Source organism: Alternaria alternata, assembly GCF_001642055.1.
Source record: "Alternaria alternata strain SRC1lrK2f unplaced genomic scaffold CC77scaffold_11, whole genome shotgun sequence".
Taxonomy (NCBI): domain Eukaryota; kingdom Fungi; phylum Ascomycota; class Dothideomycetes; order Pleosporales; family Pleosporaceae; genus Alternaria; species Alternaria alternata.
The window spans coordinates 292,787-315,129 of NW_017306200.1; the positions used below are offsets into that span (position 1 = coordinate 292,787).

Genomic DNA, 22,343 nt, shown 5'->3' on the forward strand with positions numbered 1-22,343 from the left:
GTGCTCTCAATAGCAACTTCCAAGGGTTTTCCTCACATCAACCTGGCTTGTTTCACCCTTCCGTCAACTCAATTCCGTCTTTCCCAACGTCATAATCTCGCCCCCAAACAGTCAACTTTCACGCGTTACTGGGGCATATTGAGTTGCAGACCCCTCTATGAGCTTGGGCTTCTCTTTCGTCCTGGCTCGTGCGCTCGACCAGACCAAATTTTGAGACGCGCACCTCGCCGGCTCGCACCTCGAGATCTCTTGCCAACATCGAGTTCAACTGCATCACCATTTTCAAGCAATCCATCGGCTCGCATTGGTGCTGGTCTGATATTGCTCGTCTTGCGCGTCTTGTGTATCGATCAGGTAAATTGCTTTAGGTGGTATGTCGTGGAGCGGGCCCGTGACGGGTGCAACGCCTTTTCAGCAACAACCATATGCCAACGGTCAGCCATATGGACAGCAGCCACCCTATCAATATGGACAGCAGCCAGCACAGCAGCCAGGATACGGACAGTATCAGTCAGGAGCGGCCTACCCGCCAAACGGTCCACCCCATAGGGCTCATGTTCAGTAGGTCGCCTCTATCCTACCACTTACCCTCAGCTTGCATCTTGCAAAATGCGAAGTTACAGTTTGTAGCTCCGTGGAATCATCTCCTGACACATGCATAGGCCGCCAAAGAAAAAGGGGAATCCCATAATCACCCGGTATCCTCCTCCCCCAGGTTACCGTGGACCGGCGCAACCTCAGGGTACTTTTGGCTCCAATCAGTTTCCCAATCAATACCAACCGCCACAGCCAGCGTTTTCACAGACACAGGCAGCACTCCCAAACTATCCTCAGCAAGGTTATACTGCTTCTGCTGCGCACCAGAACTATTCTGCTCAAGGTTATAGTCAGCCACCGCCGCAAGCGTCCAACTATTCACAATCCTCATATCCACAAGCACAACCTAATTACCAATGGCCGCAACCTGGCTACTTGTCAAATTCGGGCTACTCGCAGCCTCCAAACCAACCTCCCGCGCAGCCCCATGCACCACCTCAGAGCCATTATCAAGGCTATCAGCCCCATCATCACGCTGCTAACCCTAACCAGCAGACTTATGGCCAGAATTCAGCGTGGTCGCAACAGCATGCTCAACCTGCGCCAGATCCTCACGCCACACCAACCCAGGCGACTATTCACCTCAATACAACTCATGCTCTTCCATCATCTAACCAGTCAACCAGTGCCGTAAGTGAGGGAAGTTCGAGCGAGAAGCCACAACTATACCTTGCCTGGGATGATTGGGATTTCGACTTCGATGGTGCGATATGGCCCAAGAGCAATGAACCTGTCGATCCGGCGTTGAGTCTCGGTGTCATTATCTGGCATCCCGCCAAGCAGGTGACACGTGCGTTACCCTCGACTTTCGCAGAGGCTGAAGCAGAAGCTCTGAAACCCACGCCTGAGAAACTGGACAATGGAGATTCAGTGTCCATGTACTTTACCGCTGACAACTCGCATGAGGCTTTCTTGAACGTTAGACAGACGGATGAATGGGAGATACTCAAGGACGATCCAGTCTTTGTCGAGTTTACAGACGAGGAAATGAGATCAAACCTGATCTCATTAGAGGATTGTATTGCGCAGCGAGACCGTCCCGACGAATCATACGAGGAGACACGACAAGATGAGGATCTAGAGATGCGCGATGCTACGTGGGACATTATGGATAACCTTGAGCAAGCACTCGCTACTAACAACGGTGCCGCAAAACCCACTGCTATGAAATCTGAAACAGCTTCTCCTCAACAGCTAAGCCAGGAAGACATTCTCGCCAAGTTAGGCGTAACCGGAACTCCCAAGCCGCCATCGAATGATCCCATCTCATTGCCGTTATCAGCCTCTGATGCGAAGCCTCCGGCATCGCTTCCCGGGAAGCCATTGCTGGCCCCTTCTCCCGCAAAGACCACTGAGTCTGTTCTTCCACCACAGCGTGCGCATTCTTTTGGAGGGCACCGTAACAGTGGACATGGACCTCCTCCTCCTCGGCCTTATGGCTCCCTGTCGTCTTCCGCCAACTCCAGGCCTCATCCGCCACCGCCACCTCCCGAAGAACAGCGCTACGATCCTTGGAATGCACCTCAGCGTAATGGTCATAGCCTTGATGACTCCAGGGGCAGCCCAGCACCCTCCGAAGGAAGCAATCGTACCATGGCAGGGTCTGATTTTGAACCTGAAAACCCCAGCAGCGGGACACAGCAGGACACGCCAACTGTACCCTCACTTGATCGAGGCGACAGCTCCTTCTCCCGGAAGAGGAGCTATGAAGATGCAGAGAATGAGCGTTTGCGGCAGCAAGAGGATCACAGCAAACGGAAGAGGCGCTCTCAGGTAGACGCCGCATATAGGTAAGCTTCTTTCTATCCCTCCAATATTCTTCGGTTGCTTCTCAGATTCTTACTAGGCACAGTCGCCGTTGAACAGCTAGATGTACGTCGGCACATCCACTGCTCCCCGAGCTCCGTACTCTCGACACATGAGTACCGATCATTGCGACTTCCGATCCGCCGACTTGGAACGTGCCTCCTCAGTATCTTAACCTCGGCCAACGATTTCCTTATGAGTCGGGAGCATCCGTTGATCTCAACATGTCTACATGTTGAGAATTTTCAAACTCCGTCATTTGTTGTCTTGCGATTACATTCTTATATCAACAGGCGCAAAATAATTGCGGCCTCATTTTCTGATTTACAATACGCTTCCATGAGTCTGGATGGGTGTCTTATGGGTATGGCGTCATTTAATGCTCTGTGTTCATTTGACAGACTGCACATCATGTCCTTTTCTCCTCATTTTCTACTCCCGACGTACTGCGTTCTTGTCATCTTCACCGATATTTATATTAATCTCATTTGACTTTCATCCCCGCACAGTTGGCGCATTGATTCGCCTTGGAACATATTTTTTCCTCGCATCGTCGCCATATTCTTTGTCACCAACCAAGCATGATCCTTACGTCTTCAAATCTTGTTTCTCTGTTGCTTGATCCTCTTTTTCGCTTTACCCTTGTAGGTCGTGGTTTGACTGCGCGATCTAGCAAGACTATGCAGTTGTGCATACAGTAAGTATCTGTTCGATACTAGGCGCTTGAAACCAAGCGATGTCAGCAACAGGGCCTATTCTGCTCTAGCAATTTCGTGGACAACTGTAAAAACTCTTTCGGTATGTGACAAGTGCTAAAATCTTGAAGCGGGGTTGATAGACATGTTCGATACAAGATGCGCTGTAAGATTTGCATGCTAGTTGACGATCCCCGACCTCCAATGTGGGGCATAGAGAAAGTTTGGGTTTGCTCCTCTCGGTATAAAATGGCAACTAGCTGTAGCAGATAGGTCATGTGTCAGTACAGTTAACGTAGACAACGAATATAAAATTTCAGGGGTACAAAGCTGTCCTGTGGACCTGACAGATAATCACACGACATTGCCACTTGATCGATGTGACTGAGAGAACAAAGAATGGTATAGAAAGATTTCGGACTACAGACACATGCTCTATACGTTAGCTAGCACCGGCGTGGCCGCAGTGTCCCGTGTTTCGTATTCCATGTTCCTCGGCTGCATGCGCCACAGCTCAGCCACACGGTGCGTCATCAGGTCAAGCGACTGGTACCTCTCGCTCAGGCGACACCACCACGCCAGCATAACAACTGCAACCTTGCACCTACAGCGCCTCGACTATCTCAGAAATTTACTTCGTACATCACCGTCATCATGTGCGGCTCCGACTGCTTTCTGATGCTCTTGAGCGTCCTAGTACGTTGACGCCCCCACAGCTGTGGCAGGCACCAGCTGTTTATCTGCGACCCACGGCTCCACGGCTCCAAGTACTGACACATTGACTAGTTCCCACCTGTAGGCGTCTGGGTCAAGAAAGGACTCTGTAGCGCCGACTCTCTTATCAACCTCGCGCTCTGCTGTCTTGGTTTCCTGCCGGGTCTCCTGCACGCCTGGTACGTGATCCTGCAAAACCCGGACCCGTACGACGCATACCATCAAGTACCCGACCGCGAGAACGGTACAACTAGCGACGGCCGAACAACATACTATGTTATCACACATGAGCAACCGGCTGGACGACAGGCGAACTATGGCACTGTGGGTAGCCAGCCAAGCAACGGACAGTTCCCCGGACAGCAGAGTGGCGTGACAAACAGTTTTGCGCAGCCAAAGGGACACAAAGCCTCCAAGGGCACTTCGCCTGCGACTGCGCCTGCACCGCAAGGCGGCGAGGGTAGCTCGAGCCAGCCCGAAGGGCCGCCACCGACCTATGCGGATGTGATCAAGGGCGACAACAAGGTTCAAGGCCCGTAGATTATGTTGTTGAAAAGAACAGTCTCAAGAGGAGGGGGCGACAAGGTGGTGTAGTTTGTAGCAGCTGGCGCATGGGAATGGCTGCGATAGCAGCATGGCGTTTAAGGGCTATGGTTATCGATATCTCGAGTGGGAAGGGAACAAACACTGTATACTAGACATTACCAATGCTGAATAATATCGGTGGACCATACACCTGCGAGTATCGACATGCGACGAGCTTCTTGATCATGTACTGTGTGTGCATCGTCCAAACCTCAGCCCATACGTCATCGTACGGGCTGCATAGATCCTATGGCTGCAGGAACAACGGCAGACGCACCCGACTTCAAATTCCCAATCACGACTTACACCAGAATCGAGCGGCACGTAGAGGGAAAACTCCCATTCGAAATGTTACGCCACGAATCAAGTTGTCGCAGCGTGCCGCCACGTACGTCGACGCGGCATGCCCTCGGCGGTTACGCACCAATGCTACGACAACGGCCCGGCATTTCTTTTGCTCTGAGCCCGCCGTCATCCATGACCTTTGCGCAACCTGCCTAGTTGGGTAATAGACAAGGGAAAAAGCAAGAATCGTTGAAATCACTTGATGCAGACTAGGGGGTGTATTCTCAGCAAGTCCTGTGCATGATCTGTAGTCGAAGGGTTGGCGAATGCGCGCCTCTGTTGACGTGCCATTCTTGTCTCAGCCGTGCAACGGGGGCAACGGCGCGCAAGCAGAGAAAAACCAAGTGTTGTACGCTTACGGTGTACACGTAAATCACTCCTAAGACTGCAGCAGTAAGATCAGCGTAGCACACGTGGTAGTAGGACACGGGGTGAAGCCTCCGACGCAGGCCATGCATTCATGAATGGAAAGCAAGGAAGGCTCAAGCCATCATCTGCTTCCCCGGATCAAGAATCGCAATGCCAGGCCTGCAGCTCGTTAATTGCCGACGACGACCAATTAAGCGTTTCGCAGTCTAGGCGCATCGTCATGCCCAGACCGCCTCTACGCCCCCCTCTTAGCCTAAGCCCCTAGCCAAGTACCTTGAGTGCATCTTGGTTCTATGTGACAAGGCTTGACTATCATGACGTGAAGCTTCGCATATCTCTGTTCTACGGAACAATCGACTGGTTTCCGAACGCAGTGATTTGTGTTTGCATGCGCGCGCTACTGAACACAGCCTTTGACAATCGCCATTAGCTTTGTTAGTCGCCCCCGTTCAACTGTGGCTGGAGCATTCGACGCGTTTCTCATTCGTGCGAAGTGCACAACAGCCACATCTACTGACGAGTGCGTGCGCTGGCCTCCTGTTAACAGGTTTAATTACCTTGTGGCCCTTCTCCCTTTCTTCATTCATTTCACCGGTCCTTCTTTCACAAGCAATCCCATCGCCTACAATCTCCCGACCCCGAGTGCGAGCATTATCTCGCGTCTATCTCTCACCGGTTGCCTCAGGCACAACAACTTACGCGCTTGTTAGCCCAGACAGTTCTTCGCCCCCATTTCAACGGTTTCGGCCCCCAGCTACTTGTTCCGAAGCACAAGCACCTCGTTCCGAGTAACGACTACACACGCCGACCTGAAAGTCGCACTTGAGCGCGACTCTCGATTGGACCAAACCTCCACCCACCATTAAGTGGAAAAAGACGGCCCAGCTGCCGCGAAAGTAGATCAATGCGTAAGTGGATCCACATCTCCGAGGCATCGAGATCACGTAAAGTCTTAATCACCCAACAACTCGACATCTCCTGCCAAACATCAAACTCCCTCTAACGATGAACTTAGATACCGTACGAAGGCAGGCTCATCGCGTCGCATCGCAACATGGTGGAAATGGCGCAGCCAACTATAATCCGTTCGCCCGACAACGGTCGCGAGACATTAATCTAGATGAGGAGAACGCAGTATACAGAACGCGATCCGAAACACATGCTACTCCCGCTATCGAGGAGCAAAGACGGCTAGAAAGCAGGGAAGCCGGAAAGGAGTTTGGCATGCCCGACCACCACAACACCGAGCCCTCCGCATCTTCGCCAACATACGGCAGCGCATCTACGACTTTTCCAGAATCGACAACCGAGAAGGACTTGACTTCTCATTTGAACGGTACGCACAAGGCATCAGACGACAGCACAATCGTGCCTTCCAACCAAGAAAGCAATGTTGGTCCCACCCGACGAGCTAGGTTCAAGGGCATCTTCCGCAAAGACCATCAGGATGCTGAGAACGATGAGGCCGAGCATCCAGAGGCTGATGAACTTTCGTTGGAGGAACGTAAGAAGAAGGCGTTCAAGAGGAAGATTCCGGTTGGCGCACAGATCAAGTTCGTTCTCTTTGGTGCGTGGATCAACGTGCTCCTCGTCATGGTACCCGTCGGCTTCGCTGTCTATTATGCCAGGCTGAAGCCCGTCCCGGTTTTCATCATCAACTTCATCGCCATCATCCCGCTCGCGGCAATGCTGAGTAACGCGACCGAGGAGCTGGCCATTCGAGTTGGTGAGACTCTTGGTGGACTGTTGAACGCTACCTTTGGAAACGCCGTGGAGTTGATTGTCTCCGTCCAAGCCCTACTCAAGAATGAGATCACCATCGTCAAGACCTCGCTTATTGGCAGCATGTTGTCGAATCTGCTGTTGGTTTTGGGCATGTCGTTCTTCCTTGGAGGAATCAACCGTCTGGAACAATTCTTCAACGTCACAGTCGCACAGACTGCAGCGTCGCTGCTTGCTCTTTGTATCGCATCGCTGATCATCCCAACTGTGTTCCACAACACCATTGCCGAGGATGACTCAGTCGCACAAAACGGTGCTGCAGATGCCGTCAGGAACCAGGAGTTGTCTCACGGAACAGCCGTTATCCTCCTCTTGGTCTACGCTTGCTACCTTGGATTTCAGTTGAAGACCCACGCCACCATGTACAATGAGCCCAGTCAAAAGGTTCCTAAGCGCAAGTCTGGCAAGAAGGAAGAGGGCGACGCATCGCGTGGTATCGCAGCCATTGGCGCTGGCACTGCTGCAGCTTCTGGAGGTGGTGTCAATATGAAGTCACTCTTCAAGAACCCCGACGGATCAGATGACGATGAGGAAGAAGAGGAGTTCGAAACACCATCGCTTTCCGTTATTGGCGCCCTCGTCACTCTCGCAATCTCCACTACTCTCGTTGCTTTCTGCTCCGAATTCATGGTCTCCAGTATCGATGGTCTCACCGCTACCGGTGGCGTATCTACAACATTCGTCGGTTTGATTCTGCTACCCATTGTCGGTAACGCTGCCGAGCACGCTACTGCGGTCACTGTCGCCATCAAGGACAAGATGGACCTCTCCATTGGTGTCGCTGTCGGCTCCAGTATGCAAATCGCTCTCCTCGTTTTCCCTCTTATTGTCATCTTGGGTTGGATTTTGGGCAAAGACTGCATGACCCTTTACTTCGACACCTTCCAAATCGCCACGCTGTTCGTCTCAGTATTGCTAGTCAACTACCTCATTCAGGACGGCAAGTCACGTAAGTTTTACAGCCGAACTCCTCACCCATTTAGCTTACTAACGGTACGCAGACTGGCTCGAAGGCATCTTGCTCATGGCAAGCTATATCATCATCGCGTTGGCAGCCTGGTTCTACCCCGACATTCAGGAGAACCAGTGCTAGAGCCATATCCACATTAGTTCTCACTTTTTCTCTTCTCTCTTTCATTCTTCGTGTACATATTTGTAGGGTCTCTGCAGAAAGAGGTGGTGTTTTGGGAGTCTAGGCTCATGGGAGTACATACTGCGACTGCTCTTTTTCCTTGAATTTGTTCGGATACCCAATTGTATATCAAGGGCTATAGAAGCACCTTATTCCAACACCAATACAAGCGATAATGTCTACTTTAGGTTCTTTAGTACAAAGTATATTTCGTGGTTGGACAAACGACCATATCGATGCTATGCGTGAATAACAAAAGCGATTGCTGTCAAGGACGCCATATGTCTGTTCAAGGTATAGCCCAGCACAACTCTTCGTTCCTCTGCGTGATCTTCATGCTAAAAGCTGATGCGCATTCTAGGTTGATTCGTTCGGGCCTTATATGTACGCTGACCTACCCAAAAGCTGCGAGATCTCGACCCATTTTGCCGCCTACAATGCCCACTTCATCTACGAATCCAACTCAAACGACGGAGCCGGGAGTTTCTTAACATACCTTGTACGTTAGATGTGTTGGATTCCAGATTTGTCCCCTCTCACTCACCTTGCTTCAGTCTGCCAGACTCAGGTGCTTGTGCACGTAGCTTCAATCAAGCCTAGAATGCGCATTACTCTCTCACCACCAATCTGAATCTCCGACTCCCACTGCCCATCTCTCTCACCTGCCTTCTCCCCTCTTTCGTCAACGCTGCTACTGTCTATATAAATTTCACTTCCTGCTGCTCCTCCATCTTTCCTACACTACCGTCCTCTTGTCTCTTTGTCGTCCCTCAAGCCTGCCTCAACCTGTACTTGGCATCCAACTACTACGTCAATCTCATCTCAGCGCCAAGCCACCATGGCTCAGTCTGATGGTATCGACGTCGCAGTCGGCACTCAGACCCCGGTTCCAGGCACTGAGGGCCTCAACAACCCTGGCGTGGCGAGTGATGACTTTGAACATCAGCCTGACAGCGTAGAACAACAAGTTCAAGCAGTCTACAGCCACGAGTATCAAGAAGATGAAGACGAAGGCCTCGCTCATCGAGATCACAACGCCAATGGGGAGGCTATCGAAGAAGAGTTTCTTAATCATGATCAAGACACACCTGTTGCCTCAGTTGAGCAACAAGACGCCCCAGATATCCTCATGCACAACAGCTCTGAACAAGCACCACAAATCGATGAAAACGACTCCACCTCATTATTCATCCCTGAGAAAGGCCACTCTCCGCTAAGGATCGGTCCCCGACAAACCTCCCTCGTGCCTATGAACCGTCCGTTACTCTCTGCCTCCCATCGCCAGAAGAAGCCTGGTATCTCAATCTACAACGCAATCAAAACCATGCAGAGAAAGAGGCAGGAACAAAAGCTTGTCGCCAGCAGACAGAGTTCGAAATATCATACCAACACCAACCTTGATAACGAGGCATACCTTGAGGCCGTCGTGCAAGGGCAATCCTCATCTATCGCAGCTCCGCCTGTCGATCCCGACGATGTTACAGACAAACAGGCAGCCATAGAATTCGAGAAGCAGAAGCGCTATTATGATGAGATCAAGAGGAAGACTGGCGGTCTTACATTCAAACAAGATGTTGAGTGGATGAAGATCAGAGGTGCTGAAACAGCTAGGAAGAGGAAGCGAGCTCGCGATATCGCGAAAGCACGAGAGGAAAATGAAGACGACCCAGAACTGTTCCCAGAATTCCACCTCCCAACGAACAACGAGCAAGAAGAGGATTCTGAGTACGGTTCCGACCTCGAGGATTCCGAACCCCGTAAGCGTCGCCGACCAATGCCGACGAAAGAAGGGAAGCAAATGACGATGCAGGAAGCTGAACTTCAGAGTATGCGAGTCGCTTTGGAGGCTGAAGGTGACCTACCGCGAAAGAAGAAGGGGAACGCGGTCGACGATACTGTGGAGGCCTTAACACCCACTGGTCCTGGAAAGGGATCCAAAGGAAAACCCACAGGAAAACCCATAAAGGCCAAGTCTGGCCCTAAGAGGCCCCCCAAGAGCCGTGTGAACAAGGCCGCAGGAAAGAAAGCTATAGGCCATGCAGTCAAACAAGCAGCTTCACTTCTCAATGCCAACGTCTTCCAGCAACAAGCTGGCGTAAATGCACCTGAACAGCCTACATTCAGATCGAGAAAAAAGGCAGATGCATTGAAAGAGCTCATCTCTAGCATACCCCTGGAGGATCAGAAGAAAGCAAGGGGCGACATGAATACCTTGCTGACCGCAACGAAAGACTTTGATGGCACGGGTAGTGTCAAGGCAGATGGCAAAGGCTTATGGAAAGTCAAAGGCATGAGCACCTCGCTCAAACCTTACCAGGTACTTGGTTCCGCCTTCATGCGTCGCCGAGAAAACGCGGCGGAAGAGCCAAGGGGCGGCTTAATGGCTGATCAAATGGGACTTGGCAAGACCCTCATGATGATAGGTATGTGTATCGAACAGACTCCATTGAACAGAACTGATTCTTACAGCGAATATGGTAAACGGTCGACCGACCAAGAACGGCAAAGGCCCCAAGACGACTCTGCTTGTTGCAAGTCCTGCACTATTGACACAATGGAAGAGCGAAATCGAATTGCATACCGATGCATCGAAAGTCAGGATAAAGATCATGCGTTACGGCGCTGGTACACGCCTTGATTCGACCAATGCAAACGAGATCCTAGCAGGGCACGACATCATCCTCACTACATATACCGAGATCATGAAGTCGTACCCGAAGAACGAACCGCCCATCCAGTGCCAGACCGCCCAACAGAAGATAGATTGGTGGGAAGAAGTCTTCAGAACGCAGAGGGGTCCATTGCACCGCATGATGTTCTTGCGCGTCGTTCTTGACGAGGCTCAGGCTATCAAGAACCATATGTCGCGAACATCAATCGCCTGCCGGGCTCTTATGGCACATCATAAGTGGGCTCTCAGTGGCACTCCGATTCTGAACAGTTTGGTGGAGCTCTACCCCTACTTCAAGTTCCTTGATGTTCCGCATACTGGCAGCTTCAAGATCTTCAAGCACAACTACTGCGAGGGGAAGAGTGTGGAGAACACTGAGAGATTGCTCGTGCGGCTTTCGCAATTCATGATCCGGCGCACTCATGCGGACGAGATGTTTGGAGCTCCCATACTGAAGCTCCCTCAAGCCGACCAGACGACGTATTGGTGTGAATTCAACTCTGTCGAGAGGAGAATTTACGATATCGTCCGCACGCGTTTCGCCAAGTGCATCAACATGTGGGCGCGGGAGGGTACCCTGGACAAGTCGTACAGCAACGCATTGGTGTGAGTACAAACAACTTTTGCCAGTTTGATCAATGTTGCTAATGTTCTGCAGGATGCTTCTTCGACTTCGTCAACTAACAGCTCACATTCTCATGCTCCAGTTTGTCGTCCGTGATCTGCTCGAGCGCGAAGACATCGAGGCCATCAGAGAGGTGGTCGACAAGGAGGCAGAAGATAGTAGCGAGCGCGGAGGGCATACGATCGCCGCTGTCCGTAAGCAGCTCGATAAAGTTGCGGCTGATCAGAGGAAGAGGACTGCCGCTATTGAAGTCAAGAAGGCTGCCACCAAAGCCAGAAAGACTGCCGCCAAAGCCGCCGCCAAAGCTAGACACGAGGAGTACGTATCAGACAATGACAACGACGACGACGAGCTCTTAGAAGAAGACGCCGATGAGGGCATTAACTGCGAGTCTCTAGAGGGCATTAATCCAGACTTCACCGCGGGTGGTGAGTTCGGCAAGGAGTTCAACTTTAAGCCCTTCTTAAACAGTCTTAAGACTGGAGAGAGCTGGGAAAAGACGAAACAGAAAGCTAAATGCAGCTGCTGTGGTAAACAACCACGACAGCCACAATTGACATCCTGTGGCCATCTGATATGCAGGGAACCTTGCTATGAAGAAATTCTTGTTGAGATGGCTGAGAACGACAACGTCGATGTATTTCCGCCGTGCAAAGCGTGTGGTAAGATCCCCACAGCCATTCACCCCTGCGAGGTCGACGACGATGGCATACCAGATGCACCAGCGCAAGGCACACGAGCCAACACCAAGAAGAAGCAGGATCAGATGCGCAACCGGCAGAAACGCGAAGATATTGCTGACGACTGGCTCGCTTTGGCTGGAGATGACGTTCTACCATCTGCAAAGACGATCGGTAAGTTGTGACTATACGAAACGTACATGGGAGACACACTAATTTGGTACCTCTACATGTGCAGCCGTCAAGAGTCAGATCATGAACTGGCTGAAAGAGAACCCTTACGTCAAGATCATTGTCTATACTCAGTTTCTGCCAATGTGAGTCGACTACCACATTTCCTCTTCGATAAAAATGCTAACAGACATGAGGATCCGCATCTTGGCACGCGTTTTCAGAGGAGAAAACTGGCAGACAGAGCAGGTAAGCACCGATCAGACGGCGACATGGACTTCCATGCCTTGTTTTGACGCTGAAATGATGCCTGAATACCTCCAGGCATAAATTTGGGCCCCAAATTGTTGCCGACTTTTGCTAACGTATCTACCTCACCAGTACTACGGCGGCATGAGTCTGGGCGCTCGTGATAAGGCTATTAGCTCATTCGCTGAAAATCCGGATTGCAAGATTATGCTAGCATCTCTTCGCTGCGGTGGTTGTAAGTATGGCAAATGTCTTCTGCAGCTCAGTTGCTAACTATATCACAGTGGGTCTCAACCTTACTATGGCTTCCAAGGTCATCATGATCGACCCTTGGTGGAACTCGGCCTCTGAACAGCAAGCTTTCTGCCGCGTCTTCCGTATTGGCCAGCGCGAGGAGACGTTTATGAGCCGCCTCTGTGTCAAGAATACGGTCGATGAGCGCCTTATCGCGATGCAAGAGCGCAAGCAGAATGAGATTGCTTCGGTTATGGAGGACGATGGAAAGACGATGAAGAAGTAAGTGATTCTCCGCTCCAAATCTGTTCAAACATGGCTAATGGTGCTGCAGGATGGACACACGCTCGCTGATGCGACTATTTGGTAACCTGGAAGAGGATCCCGATGGCAAGCCGTTTATCATGGTCGATAACCCGGACCCACGCGGCGGCTTCCGGGCTGATCAAGACGATGAGGGTTATGCCGACGACTTCTAGGCTGCTAGGCGACGGGTTGGAAAGTTGCGATACGAGCCATGTCTGGGTGGAGCTGGGAGTTTGGGGCTTGATTTAGGGTGGGCTGGAGGAGTTTGGGGTTTTTTTAGGCTTGCTTCTGGTCGTGGGAATGCATTGGAGGCGTGCCAGGCTCCACCATGGGCGTTTGTTTTGAGGTAAATATCCTATCGAAGAGTGCAACCCGCCAACTTCGTCATTGCTTTATCGCGCCTGGCTGCAGTCATGGACGAACGCGTTCGTCGGCTAAGAGCAAGTCCCCAGATAAGGGCCGAATTGCACCAATAACACGGCAGGCGATAGCAAGGAAGCTCGACGACGCAAGACGGTCGCGCAGTCTCTCTTCACCAGCCCAAAGCGACAGCCGTTCTGATTCGATTGCGCCGGCTTCCCTGTCCTTGGCCAGCCATGTTGAGCGCGCGAGATAGAGGGCGGAAGCACGAGCGATTGACATGTCCAGCGGCCGCTGATTAATGTCGCGCTGCTCGAGGCCCGTCAGAGCGCGCCCCGCCATTCCCCCACATTTTGCTTCTCCGGCCAACCTCCAGGACCTGTTATGGAGAACAACAACACTGCGGAAGCGCAGCCAACTTCCGACGCGCCCGCCAAGAAGGGACGAAGGGGCAAGAGGGATGCGGGAAGCGACGACCCCAAGAAGAGGCGGTGCATCTCTTCCGCCTGTGTTCCGTGCAGGAAGCGCAAGTCCAAGGTATGTTTAGGTAACGGGAATTGGCCCTGATGCCCTTTCTCCGGTCTATACACGCATTCTCCGGATCATCGCCAGCGCCCTCGGAACCACGCGCCTGCCAGCAGTAGAGTCGCTAATCTGAGACATAGTGCGACGGAACCACTCCGGCTTGCTCAGCTTGTGCCGCCGTCTACAACACGCCATGCATCTACGACCCAAACTCGGACCACCGCCGCAAGGGCGTCTACAAGAAGGACATAGACAACCTCAAGACGCGTAACTCGACCCTCCAGACCCTCATCCAGGCCATCCTCAACTACCCAGAAGACGAAGTCGCCCACCTTGTACAGCAAATACGCACCTGCGAGAGCTTGGACTCGGTCGCCGAAGCTATCATTGCAAAGGAGAACGGCGAAGACGACGAGGATGAGCCCATCAGCCCAGTCACCACCCCCATCATGGCCCCGGCCAAGGGCACCTTCGAGAGCCAGCTGAGCGGAAAGATGGGCGAGCTGCGGCTCGAGGATGGATCGACGAGATACATTGGCGGCACATCACATCTCATATACCTGGGCAAAGGCAGCGAAGAGGCCGAGTCGCCAGACACATACTCCGAGGATCAGTACCCGGAAGCCCAGGATCCATTCTGCTCGTGGACCACCGTCACCTCGGACCCGGAGCTCGTACAGCACCTGATTAGCATGTACTTTTGCTGGCACTACAGCTTCTTCACCACCCTGTCCAAAAACCTCTTCCTACAAGAGTTTCAACTAGGCAAACCGCCGCTAGGGTCCGCAAGGAAGACACAATACTGTTCGCCGTTACTCGTCAACGCCATGCTAGCACTGGGCTGTCACTTCACATCCTGGCCTGCAGCCCGAGCTATCCGCGATGACTCTGCAACGGCGGGCGACCACTTCTTCAAAGAAGCCAAACGGCTGATCATGGAGGACGATCTGCACGAGGTGCCAGCTTTGACAACCGTGCAAGCTCTGGCGTTGATGTCTGTACGAGAAGCTGGTTGCGGGCGAGAAGCAAAGGGATGGGTCTACAGCGGCATGTCGTTCCGCATGGCATGCGACCTTGGCCTGAATCTCGGTATGCACAGCAAGGACACAATCGACGACAATGAAGAAGACGCGCGAAGGATCACCTTCTGGGGCTGCTTCCTGTTCGACAAGTGCTGGAGTAACTACATGGGACGATTACCACAACTGCCCAACACGATCCTTACAGTCCCCAAGTTCGAAGTCTTTCCTAGTGAAGATGCGGAAACGTGGAGCGCAGTCACAGACTCTGGTCTCAGTCAAGCACATTCTCAGCCCAGTCGGACTCGTGCGGTCGCGCTTCAGATCTCTAAGCTTTGTGAAATCTCCAGCGACCTAATGAACTCCTTCTATAACCCGACTGATATGGACAAGGTCAAAGGCAGGCAAGCGGAGCTGAAGAAGCTGAGCGAAATACATATGCGTCTAGAGACGTGGAAAAGAGAGTTGCCCAAAGAGTTGGAGCCCAAGGAAGGTGGTTTACCACACATGCTTGTCATGCAGTAAGTACGCCCTGCGCATTGTGCAACAGGGGTCGCACTAACATGGTTGCAGTATGTTCTTTCAATTGCTGTATATCCATCTTTTCCGACCGTTCCTCAAGTACAACCCGAACAACTCCCCATTGCCCGCAACTGTATCACCAAGGAAGCTATGTACACAAGCTGCTGCCATGATCTCAAAGTTACTTCGACTATATAAGCGATCGCATGGCTTGCGCCAGATATGCAACATCTGTGTATATATCGCACACTCGGCATGCACGATACACCTTTTGAATCTACCGGAGAAGAATGCGAAGCGCGATATCATACATGGCGTCAAGCATCTTGAGGAAATAGCTGAAGGCTGGCTCTGTGCTCGCCGGACCCTCGGCATTCTCAGCGTTCTGGCCAATCGTTGGAAAGTCGAGATGCCAGAAGAAGCTGCCACAGTACTGTCCCGGACCGATGCCAAATATGGTCCCTGGAACGAGATCAATACACCTAGAGCAAACCGCCGCGCATCCATTCAGACGAGCAACCATCATCCATCACCGGCGGACCAAGCGTCCCCAAGCCTGCAACCATATAGCATGAATATGACGAACATGGCCACACCCCAGTTCTTCAACCGAGTAACAGCAAACACCAACAGTTCCGTAAGCAATGATCCTTCTGCGCGCCCTTCCAGCACCCACTCTATACCTCCCTCCGACGCAAACGCCCTGGCTTACATGCGCAATCAGCACCAGATCAGCACACCACAAAACTCATCTTCCGCCCTCAATGCACCAACACCAGCGTCTACACAAGGCCGACGTTCCGTCGATGGCGGACAAACGACCGCTGGAAACTCTCCAAGCCAGCTCTTCGGCGGTGTGGACCAGTTACTACGAGAAGGCCAAGATTGGATCTACCGCGATCAGACACAGCTCGCGACTGACTTTGAGAACTGGAACCCACAAGGCATCGATGACATTGCGAACTGGTTTGCCAACACGACCAGCCCAGCAGGTCCGTTCCAGGCCAACACCAACGCGCCTGTCATGAGCAATGAGATGAGTGGAGGACCTGTGGGTGGAAACGCGGTGAATGGTTACACGAATGGAAACGCAAATGGAAATGGAAATGCCAATCCGACTCCAAGTTTAAACGGTTTTGGCGCAGCTGGTTTTAATGGTATGGGAATGCAGGGGTTTACTTATGACGAACAAAGCTGGTATCAATAGGGCAGAGATGGGAAAATATAGGCACCACTGTTGATAAACTACGGGTATGCAAGGCGTCTACAACGGCGTCGGAGTTTTTAGAAATGAACTAATGATACACTTTGTATGCCTCGAAATCAAAAATTAAAGAAATCCTTGACCTTGCGCCATGCTTTTCTCATCCCATGTCGATAAGGATGTCTTCGTTCCCATGCGGTTTGCTTGTTGGCCCTCTGCCGCAGCTGTCTATAGAAATGCATCATCTCCTCTTCTGGTGTCTCAAACGGCGGTGTTCTCGCGAAGAGAGGCTCAAGCTGCCTGTTTGCAATAGCCTCCTCGTCTCGCCCCGTGTCCTCGGGCGTCACCCTCCGTACAGAGATAAGCTGCGCTGTGCTCAACGACGGATCTTCGTCTTCACCGCTGTATGTGACCCGAGAGGAAATGGAGCCGTAGGATGGCTGTGGTGAGTAGGCGGGATGGCCTTCGCGTTCTCCTGGGTAACGTCGTGGACGCAAGTCTGTGGACTCGTCGAGGGGACTAAGACGGTGGGGTTGATACTCAGCGAGTGCGTCTCGGATTCTGACTGGGTTGGGGCGGGAGAAGTTGACGTGAGCAGCGTCCTGTCTAGTTGGAGTCGGAGGAAGTAGAGGGGTTATCGGACGCTCCTCATCAGAACTCGGACGTTCTCCAGCAGGACTTGGGCCCTCTACCAAAGGACTAAGCCTCGCTCTCTGGTTCTCCCTCCTATCAACGGGCACATCGTCTTCTGACACCACACTCCCCGGCTCATCCAAACTTAGCCTTGGTGGTTGTGATAGATTCCACCGCAAATTTGGCGCATTCCTTAGTGATGGTGTCCGCCTTCCTCTGGGTAGACTGAGGACTCTGTGTACTACGTTGTTTTCTTCAACAGTCTGTCGACTACGTGAAGTCGGTGATTCAGGTGCTGTGGTATATGATCCGTTTGAAAGTACTGAAGGCACGCTGCTGTTCGTGGGCGTCGACGGTGCTGCCAATGGAGAAGATGCTGAAGGAGCGGTGTCTGATACTCGAGAAGAGTCCGTTTTTCGTGGTGTGCCAATGGCTGAATCGTGGGACAGGCTTCCGTCTGCACTGAGTCGCTCCATGGCTGAGAATGTTAAAGCTTGTCACAATGAGTGTAAATGTCTTGTTTAACAAATGCGTGTGGATGTTATGTGCGAAAGACACCAATATTGGAACGATGAGAGCCCTTTTAAAAGATGGGCCTTTAGCTCTGTTGTTGTCAATCATCGCAACTACCTAAGATTGCACAGCTGTGCCTCCCTCCACATCTCGGACTGGTTCTTCTGGAAGCGCAACCATGGGCATGTTGCGATTTGGACTTCCTAAAGAATTCTGTACGCCGTCCATAGTCGCTGAGCCATGCCTTCCTCCGCCCTCTATCGACTGCTCAGACGTCAAGGCAGGTACTTCGGCGGATGTGATTCTGGCTTCTTCAACTTTCGCTCGTATACCATCAAGCGCTAATTCGTTGTTTTCGCAAGGATTGCCGCTATTCGATGGCGATGCTTGTCTATCCGAGGGAACATGGTTCGACGATGATCCATGGTTAGAGATTTCGATACTGTTGACTGGTTCCGTGTGGCAAACATGCGATTCGGTGTTCTGCTCTTTTGCAGGCGTGTTTCGCTCAGAAGGCTCTTCACTGTCTGTCTTGGGGGTGCCTCGCTTCTGCCGTGCTCGCGCTATTAGGTCGTCAAATTCGGTTTTGTGTGACTTCGCATACCCATTGCCGTCGAAATCCTTCTTCATTATTTTGCTCTCTTTAGTGCCCGCCTTCCCACCAAGTGTCTGCTCCCACTCATCCAACTCTCTCAAAAGCTGCTTCTTACTCTTCCTCACGCTCTCATCAGCGTCGCAATTCGAGTTGTAGATGTTCAGCCATTCGATGTGTCGCCTCTTCATCAAGTCTTTTGTACCCCAGGTAGGTATGCCAATTTCTTGTAACTTCTTGCGCAGCGCAGTCTCCTTCAACATAGCGTAGTTGAGCTGTGACAATCTCATAGGCGGAGGCGAGGGGTCCTTCTTCCGGATTTGGAAGGCAGGTGGAAAGGCGCTTTTAGTCCTAAAGTAAACCATGGTCAGTCGCATGATCTAGTAACGATGCGTTGTCTTTCAGTACCTTGACCGGGTACTGCGTCCCTGCGAAGCTTCAGGCCCGGTGCATACGTCCAGATGGTTGTAGACCAGCTCCGCCTTCATCGCTTTGTTGCACATTGGGCACCTAGCCATGCCGTCTGGCATGAAATCCTCATCGCCATCATCCTCGCTATCAGCGACGACCATTGGCGATTCACTCCTGTCGTTGTTGCGCTGGCTTCTCGTTCGTGTTTGTCGCGACCGTGTATGCCTGACGTTGTCCCCATCTTCCATATCCGTATCGTCTAGTTTCCTCTTCTTTTTACTAGCTGCTGCAGTCTCTCCTTCTTTGTCTGCACGCGCCAACTCCATAGCCTTTGGTCTCGCCTCCTGGAACCGCATCACCACTTCTCTGACGGCAATGTTGGGCGCCAGTTTGTCGCTGGAACATCCAGTCTTGCAGCTTGGACACTTCCCGTCCGCCGCAATGCATCTTCGTATACATATTGAACAGAAGGTATGACTGCACGACGTGATGACAGGGTTGTTGTAGAATTCCTTGCAGACTTCGCAGCGCAACGCAGCCTCGAGCGGTTCGAACGCGGGTAGGGAAGTCTTGATCCAATCGGTGGAGTCGGGGAGATCGAAGGAAGAGTCCATGGGTCTATCGCAGACAGGAATTACTTGGTATGACAGAGAGTTGACAGACGGGTCCTCTTGGGCTGGACTCCGACGCGCCGGCTTCGATCGCGTCACGTCGACCACGTGACCGCGCTTGGGTTCTGATCGCTTTGTCATCAGCGGAAGTGGGTCGCGATCGGGGAGTTGAGGAAAAGGCTAAAGTAGGTTAGTTCACTTTGCGCCGTTCAGACATTCATGAACTATACGTGGATTTTTGTACGGCTCGCAACTTGGAGGTCCAGTTTGAGCAAATGTTAGTGAGATTGGGTTGAGTGAATAAGGTTTCTGACGAACTGCCTTTGAGACATAGACTTACTTCGTACAAGCACCTCTTGAAGTAAGAGCATTTGTGCATACTCTCAGATACAAGGACAAAGATCGATGATGCATCAGCCTTACTTCCACTCTCGCTCTGCGCAGTCTAAATAGGGTGTACTAGTTACTAGTCTTTGTTGGTATGTGAACTGCTGCGCCCTAGCTAATGCATGCCATCTCTCGATTCGTCCCCCATACACAGCGGGAGCGATACATAAACGCCCAGCTATGCCAATTCCTCTTATGCTAGATTTCGTTTCTTCGTTACTGCAGGGCACAGCCACCCTATCCGATGGCAGAAACAAGCTCTTGTCATTCCAGGGCTAGATCGTTACCTTGTCATTGTGCCTTCCAACACACCTGTTCAGACCTTGAAAACGGTACTCTTGCTCTTGATCCCATCGAATACACATGTGTTGTCGACAGGAACATACTGTTCTGTAATGACCTTGATGATCTCCTGTGAAACGATTCCACCAGTCAAGGCACCGATGTTGTGTAATTCGGCGCCGCCTGCTCGCACACTGTGGTTCTGTTAGCCTACTGTTCCTTCGTATCATGCAGTAGGGGTGTCAAGTATAGCGTTGATAACTTACAGCTCCTGTGCATATTCTCCAACCTGCGACTTGATCGTGTCGAACTCTTCTTCCTCAATAGACGCATTTGCTTCTTTGATGAGATCGTTCGCAATCTTCAAGGCTATCCCTGTGAGCTTCTCTGAGTCTGTTTCGGGGTCGGTCTCGCCAGCAACGCGAGGTGCTCCTCCTGAGCCATCTTGATCGTGTGTCGCAACAAACTCATCCCAAGCTAGGAAAGCAATGTAAAGCGGGATCTGTGAGTCAGGGAATGTGAGCGTTTGGGCTATACAATGTTAGTTGGAACAATGCATGTTTGTCGACTTCATTACCGATTGACTTGGCACGATCACCCCACTTGATCTTTTCGCCTGCTTGTACGACGTGAAATGGCCGCCCGCGCACTAGTTTTATGTGTGCTGCGTTCTTACAGAATGTCTCAATGTCCTTCTCATCGATTTGCGTGCTCCGGTTAGCATTACGCTCCAGGAAGCGGACACTATCTACCACCTCTGCCAGATCCTTTCGTGCTTTTGCCTTGTACACATTCTGCAGCTGAATGTAGTCTGCTGAGCGCGCCTTCATATCGGGTACAGAACCAGGAACTGGGAGGACGTTGTATTTGGTATAGAATAGACCGATAGCGTTGGCAATGACCCAGAAACTTGGGGAGTCGTCGCGGATCAGAAGACACTCTGGCGCCGTGAAAATCTCTTTGACAGAACTGCTCGCTTGCGGTGGGTTCAGCGACTTGAGAACGGCCGCCACTGCTTCGTCAAAGTTCTCTTCGCCACCTTCTGGGTTGTTGGTGTGTGCGGCTTGCGCTACCGACGTTCTGAACTCGGTCTTCTCCTTGTATGTCTGGGGTACTTCGCCGCCGTGGTCTTTCTTCCAACGCTCAAGGAAATGCAGCAGTAGTGCTATCCATGGGACATGTCCGTGATCTTCTGGCTTCATGTTCTCCAAGTCGGCCGTCTTCTCTTCGGCGTACTGTACAAGCTCTGGCCATGGTCTCAATAGCCGGAGATCTGATGTGGTCTCGGGACTGGGATGTGTGTCTACGATGGGGAAGGCAGGAGGCAGGTGTACGGAGAAGTGGGCGTAGAAGCCGACCGAGTGGACGTAGAACAGCGGGAGAAGCGCGGCGCTTGCGTGGTCGGAGAGCTTAGCGAGGATCTCAGGACGGATAGGTGCAGTCGCGAGGACGAGGGTATACGGCCGTAGAGCGTCAGGTTTGGCAAGCCATGACTCTATGGGCTGCTTGGATCAGCGGGTGAGCGGCGGAGAGCATGCTTTGAGGTACCTCTGTGATGAAATGACCATCCACATCTGGGTTGAGTTCCTTAAGAAGATTGCACGTGTGTTCTGCGCGGTACCCTCCCAGGTGCTGGTCTTCTAGGAAGAAGTTGACGCCTAGATCCGCTTCGCTCACAACGGCGGAGTCCTGGATGGTGAAATTGCCGATGCAGGGAAGGACGAGGTTCTTGAGCGTCTCTACGCCAACAACGCCTGGGCCGGAGTTGATGAGCAGGATATGTGACTTCTCGAGTGCGATTTGGCCGGTAGCTCCCCAGAGGCGCAGTTGACGGTCATATCTGGTCTGGTTAGTCGGCAATCGCGCAGGAAGGAAGTGGATGGGACGTCAAGAGACTTACTTCTTTTCCTTGGCAGTCGGGCCCTGGACTGGAGGCGGAAGATGGTCCATTGTCGCGACCAGAGTGTGTTGAAAGTGGGAGGACGGTCGGTGTTTGTCCAAGACCAGTGAGAGCTCAAGCTGCCAGGCACCAAACGCGCTGCCAGCCCGCGCGCTAGCGTTGCATCCCTGTCGCGGGGTATCGGTGCTGGTGGGGCTCACATCGTCATTTTGGCCGATGCTCAATCATCTCGTCACGAGCAAATTGTTCCACCCGTGCCGTCTCGTCGCGATTCTCCGTAAGCATTAGATTATCCTGAGCACTGCAAAATAAGCTGCAATCCGGTTAATGCCGTTGAAGTTGAACCACGTCTGGGTGGCCAATATAAATCAGCAAGCGCGCGGCATCAGTCATCTCACGTCTCGACTGCCCCTCCGACCTCTG

The 22,343-nt window shown here is 52.1% G+C and overlaps 9 protein-coding genes across 9 annotated transcripts; 5 read left to right on the forward strand and 4 right to left on the reverse strand.

Moving 5' to 3' along the window:
• The first annotated feature begins 102 nt into the window (after nucleotides 1-102).
• CC77DRAFT_101495 (hypothetical protein) lies at nucleotides 103-2,606 on the forward strand. The gene is made up of 3 exons (XM_018523929.1): nucleotides 103-561; nucleotides 663-2,387; nucleotides 2,450-2,606. Exons 1-3 carry the CDS (start codon nucleotides 374-376, stop codon nucleotides 2,457-2,459), a joined length of 1,923 nt encoding a protein of 640 aa, XP_018385558.1. The 5' UTR covers nucleotides 103-373; the 3' UTR covers nucleotides 2,460-2,606.
• A 1,064-nt stretch (nucleotides 2,607-3,670) lies between these two features.
• CC77DRAFT_1020680 (UPF0057-domain-containing protein) lies at nucleotides 3,671-4,570 on the forward strand. Its single transcript, XM_018525107.1, has 2 exons — nucleotides 3,671-3,794; nucleotides 3,885-4,570. The coding sequence occupies exons 1-2, from the start codon at nucleotides 3,753-3,755 to the stop codon at nucleotides 4,350-4,352; spliced, it is 510 nt and encodes a 169-aa protein (XP_018385559.1). The 5' UTR covers nucleotides 3,671-3,752; the 3' UTR covers nucleotides 4,353-4,570.
• Nucleotides 4,571-4,690: 120 nt separating this feature from the next.
• CC77DRAFT_1020681 (hypothetical protein) lies at nucleotides 4,691-5,212 on the reverse strand. The gene has a single exon (XM_018525108.1). The coding sequence runs from the start codon at nucleotides 5,198-5,200 to the stop codon at nucleotides 4,967-4,969; it is 234 nt and encodes a 77-aa protein (XP_018385560.1). The 5' UTR covers nucleotides 5,201-5,212; the 3' UTR covers nucleotides 4,691-4,966.
• A 661-nt stretch (nucleotides 5,213-5,873) lies between these two features.
• Nucleotides 5,874-8,070, forward strand: CC77DRAFT_101570 (vacuolar calcium ion transporter-like protein /H(+) exchanger). The gene is made up of 3 exons (XM_018524077.1): nucleotides 5,874-6,019; nucleotides 6,127-7,842; nucleotides 7,895-8,070. Exons 1-3 carry the CDS (start codon nucleotides 6,016-6,018, stop codon nucleotides 7,984-7,986), a joined length of 1,812 nt encoding a protein of 603 aa, XP_018385561.1. The 5' UTR covers nucleotides 5,874-6,015; the 3' UTR covers nucleotides 7,987-8,070.
• Nucleotides 8,071-9,178: 1,108 nt separating this feature from the next.
• Nucleotides 9,179-13,299, forward strand: CC77DRAFT_963477 (hypothetical protein). The gene is made up of 8 exons (XM_018535665.1): nucleotides 9,179-10,448; nucleotides 10,495-11,302; nucleotides 11,355-12,175; nucleotides 12,240-12,318; nucleotides 12,370-12,421; nucleotides 12,554-12,656; nucleotides 12,706-12,937; nucleotides 12,990-13,299. Exons 1-8 carry the CDS (start codon nucleotides 9,275-9,277, stop codon nucleotides 13,132-13,134), a joined length of 3,414 nt encoding a protein of 1,137 aa, XP_018385562.1. The 5' UTR covers nucleotides 9,179-9,274; the 3' UTR covers nucleotides 13,135-13,299.
• Nucleotides 13,300-13,476: 177 nt separating this feature from the next.
• CC77DRAFT_1020685 (hypothetical protein) lies at nucleotides 13,477-16,709 on the forward strand. The gene is made up of 3 exons (XM_018525109.1): nucleotides 13,477-13,858; nucleotides 13,987-15,386; nucleotides 15,439-16,709. The coding sequence occupies exons 1-3, from the start codon at nucleotides 13,706-13,708 to the stop codon at nucleotides 16,592-16,594; spliced, it is 2,709 nt and encodes a 902-aa protein (XP_018385563.1). The 5' UTR covers nucleotides 13,477-13,705; the 3' UTR covers nucleotides 16,595-16,709.
• Nucleotides 16,653-17,808, reverse strand: CC77DRAFT_101619 (hypothetical protein). Its single transcript, XM_018524169.1, has one exon. The coding sequence runs from the start codon at nucleotides 17,698-17,700 to the stop codon at nucleotides 16,711-16,713; it is 990 nt and encodes a 329-aa protein (XP_018385564.1). The 5' UTR covers nucleotides 17,701-17,808; the 3' UTR covers nucleotides 16,653-16,710.
• On the reverse strand, nucleotides 17,731-19,798 carry CC77DRAFT_103779 (DNA repair protein rad18). Its single transcript, XM_018527087.1, has 3 exons — nucleotides 19,582-19,798; nucleotides 18,738-19,531; nucleotides 17,731-18,680 (listed from the first exon to the last, which is right to left on the reverse strand). Exons 2-3 carry the CDS (start codon nucleotides 19,490-19,492, stop codon nucleotides 17,855-17,857), a joined length of 1,581 nt encoding a protein of 526 aa, XP_018385565.1. The 5' UTR covers nucleotides 19,493-19,531; nucleotides 19,582-19,798; the 3' UTR covers nucleotides 17,731-17,854.
• Nucleotides 19,630-22,320, reverse strand: CC77DRAFT_1020686 (hypothetical protein). Its single transcript, XM_018525110.1, has 5 exons — nucleotides 21,921-22,320; nucleotides 21,569-21,860; nucleotides 20,598-21,522; nucleotides 20,287-20,551; nucleotides 19,630-20,214 (listed from the first exon to the last, which is right to left on the reverse strand). The coding sequence occupies exons 1-5, from the start codon at nucleotides 21,968-21,970 to the stop codon at nucleotides 20,055-20,057; spliced, it is 1,692 nt and encodes a 563-aa protein (XP_018385566.1). The 5' UTR covers nucleotides 21,971-22,320; the 3' UTR covers nucleotides 19,630-20,054.
• Between the last annotated feature and the right edge of the window lie 23 nt (nucleotides 22,321-22,343).

Bases quoted from the DNA above. Each gene is read 5' to 3' on its own strand.
- CC77DRAFT_963477 (XM_018535665.1), top strand. From the start codon at position 9,275: ATGAACCGTCCGTTACTCTCTGCCTCCCATCGCCAGAAGAAGCCTGGT. The intron at 10,449-10,494 runs GTATGTGTATCG...TGATTCTTACAG, and splicing joins CAAGACCCTCATGATGATAG to CGAATATGGTAAACGGTCGA. The intron at 11,303-11,354 runs GTGAGTACAAAC...AATGTTCTGCAG, and splicing joins TCGTACAGCAACGCATTGGT to GATGCTTCTTCGACTTCGTC.
- CC77DRAFT_103779 (XM_018527087.1), bottom strand. From the start codon at position 19,492: ATGACAAAGCGATCAGAACCCAAGCGCGGTCACGTGGTCGACGTGACG. The intron at 18,681-18,737 runs GTACTGAAAGAC...GGTTTACTTTAG, and splicing joins GGACGCAGTACCCGGTCAAG to GACTAAAAGCGCCTTTCCAC.
- CC77DRAFT_1020680 (XM_018525107.1), top strand. From the start codon at position 3,753: ATGTGCGGCTCCGACTGCTTTCTGATGCTCTTGAGCGTCCTA. The intron at 3,795-3,884 runs GTACGTTGACGC...CACATTGACTAG, and splicing joins TGATGCTCTTGAGCGTCCTA to TTCCCACCTGTAGGCGTCTG.
- CC77DRAFT_101619 (XM_018524169.1), bottom strand. From the start codon at position 17,700: ATGGAGCGACTCAGTGCAGACGGAAGCCTGTCCCACGATTCAGCCATT.
- CC77DRAFT_1020686 (XM_018525110.1), bottom strand. From the start codon at position 21,970: ATGGACCATCTTCCGCCTCCAGTCCAGGGCCCGACTGCCAAGGAAAAG. The intron at 21,523-21,568 runs GTACCTCAAAGC...TGATCCAAGCAG, and splicing joins ATGGTCATTTCATCACAGAG to CCCATAGAGTCATGGCTTGC. The intron at 20,552-20,597 runs GTAATGAAGTCG...AACATTGTATAG, and splicing joins TGATCGTGCCAAGTCAATCG to CCCAAACGCTCACATTCCCT.
- CC77DRAFT_1020685 (XM_018525109.1), top strand. From the start codon at position 13,706: ATGGAGAACAACAACACTGCGGAAGCGCAGCCAACTTCCGACGCGCCC. The intron at 13,859-13,986 runs GTATGTTTAGGT...TCTGAGACATAG, and splicing joins GCAGGAAGCGCAAGTCCAAG to TGCGACGGAACCACTCCGGC. The intron at 15,387-15,438 runs GTAAGTACGCCC...ACATGGTTGCAG, and splicing joins CCACACATGCTTGTCATGCA to TATGTTCTTTCAATTGCTGT.
- CC77DRAFT_1020681 (XM_018525108.1), bottom strand. From the start codon at position 5,200: ATGCATGGCCTGCGTCGGAGGCTTCACCCCGTGTCCTACTACCACGTG.
- CC77DRAFT_101570 (XM_018524077.1), top strand. The intron at 7,843-7,894 runs GTAAGTTTTACA...AACGGTACGCAG, and splicing joins CATTCAGGACGGCAAGTCAC to ACTGGCTCGAAGGCATCTTG.
- CC77DRAFT_101495 (XM_018523929.1), top strand. From the start codon at position 374: ATGTCGTGGAGCGGGCCCGTGACGGGTGCAACGCCTTTTCAGCAACAA. The intron at 562-662 runs GTAGGTCGCCTC...ACACATGCATAG, and splicing joins CCCCATAGGGCTCATGTTCA to GCCGCCAAAGAAAAAGGGGA.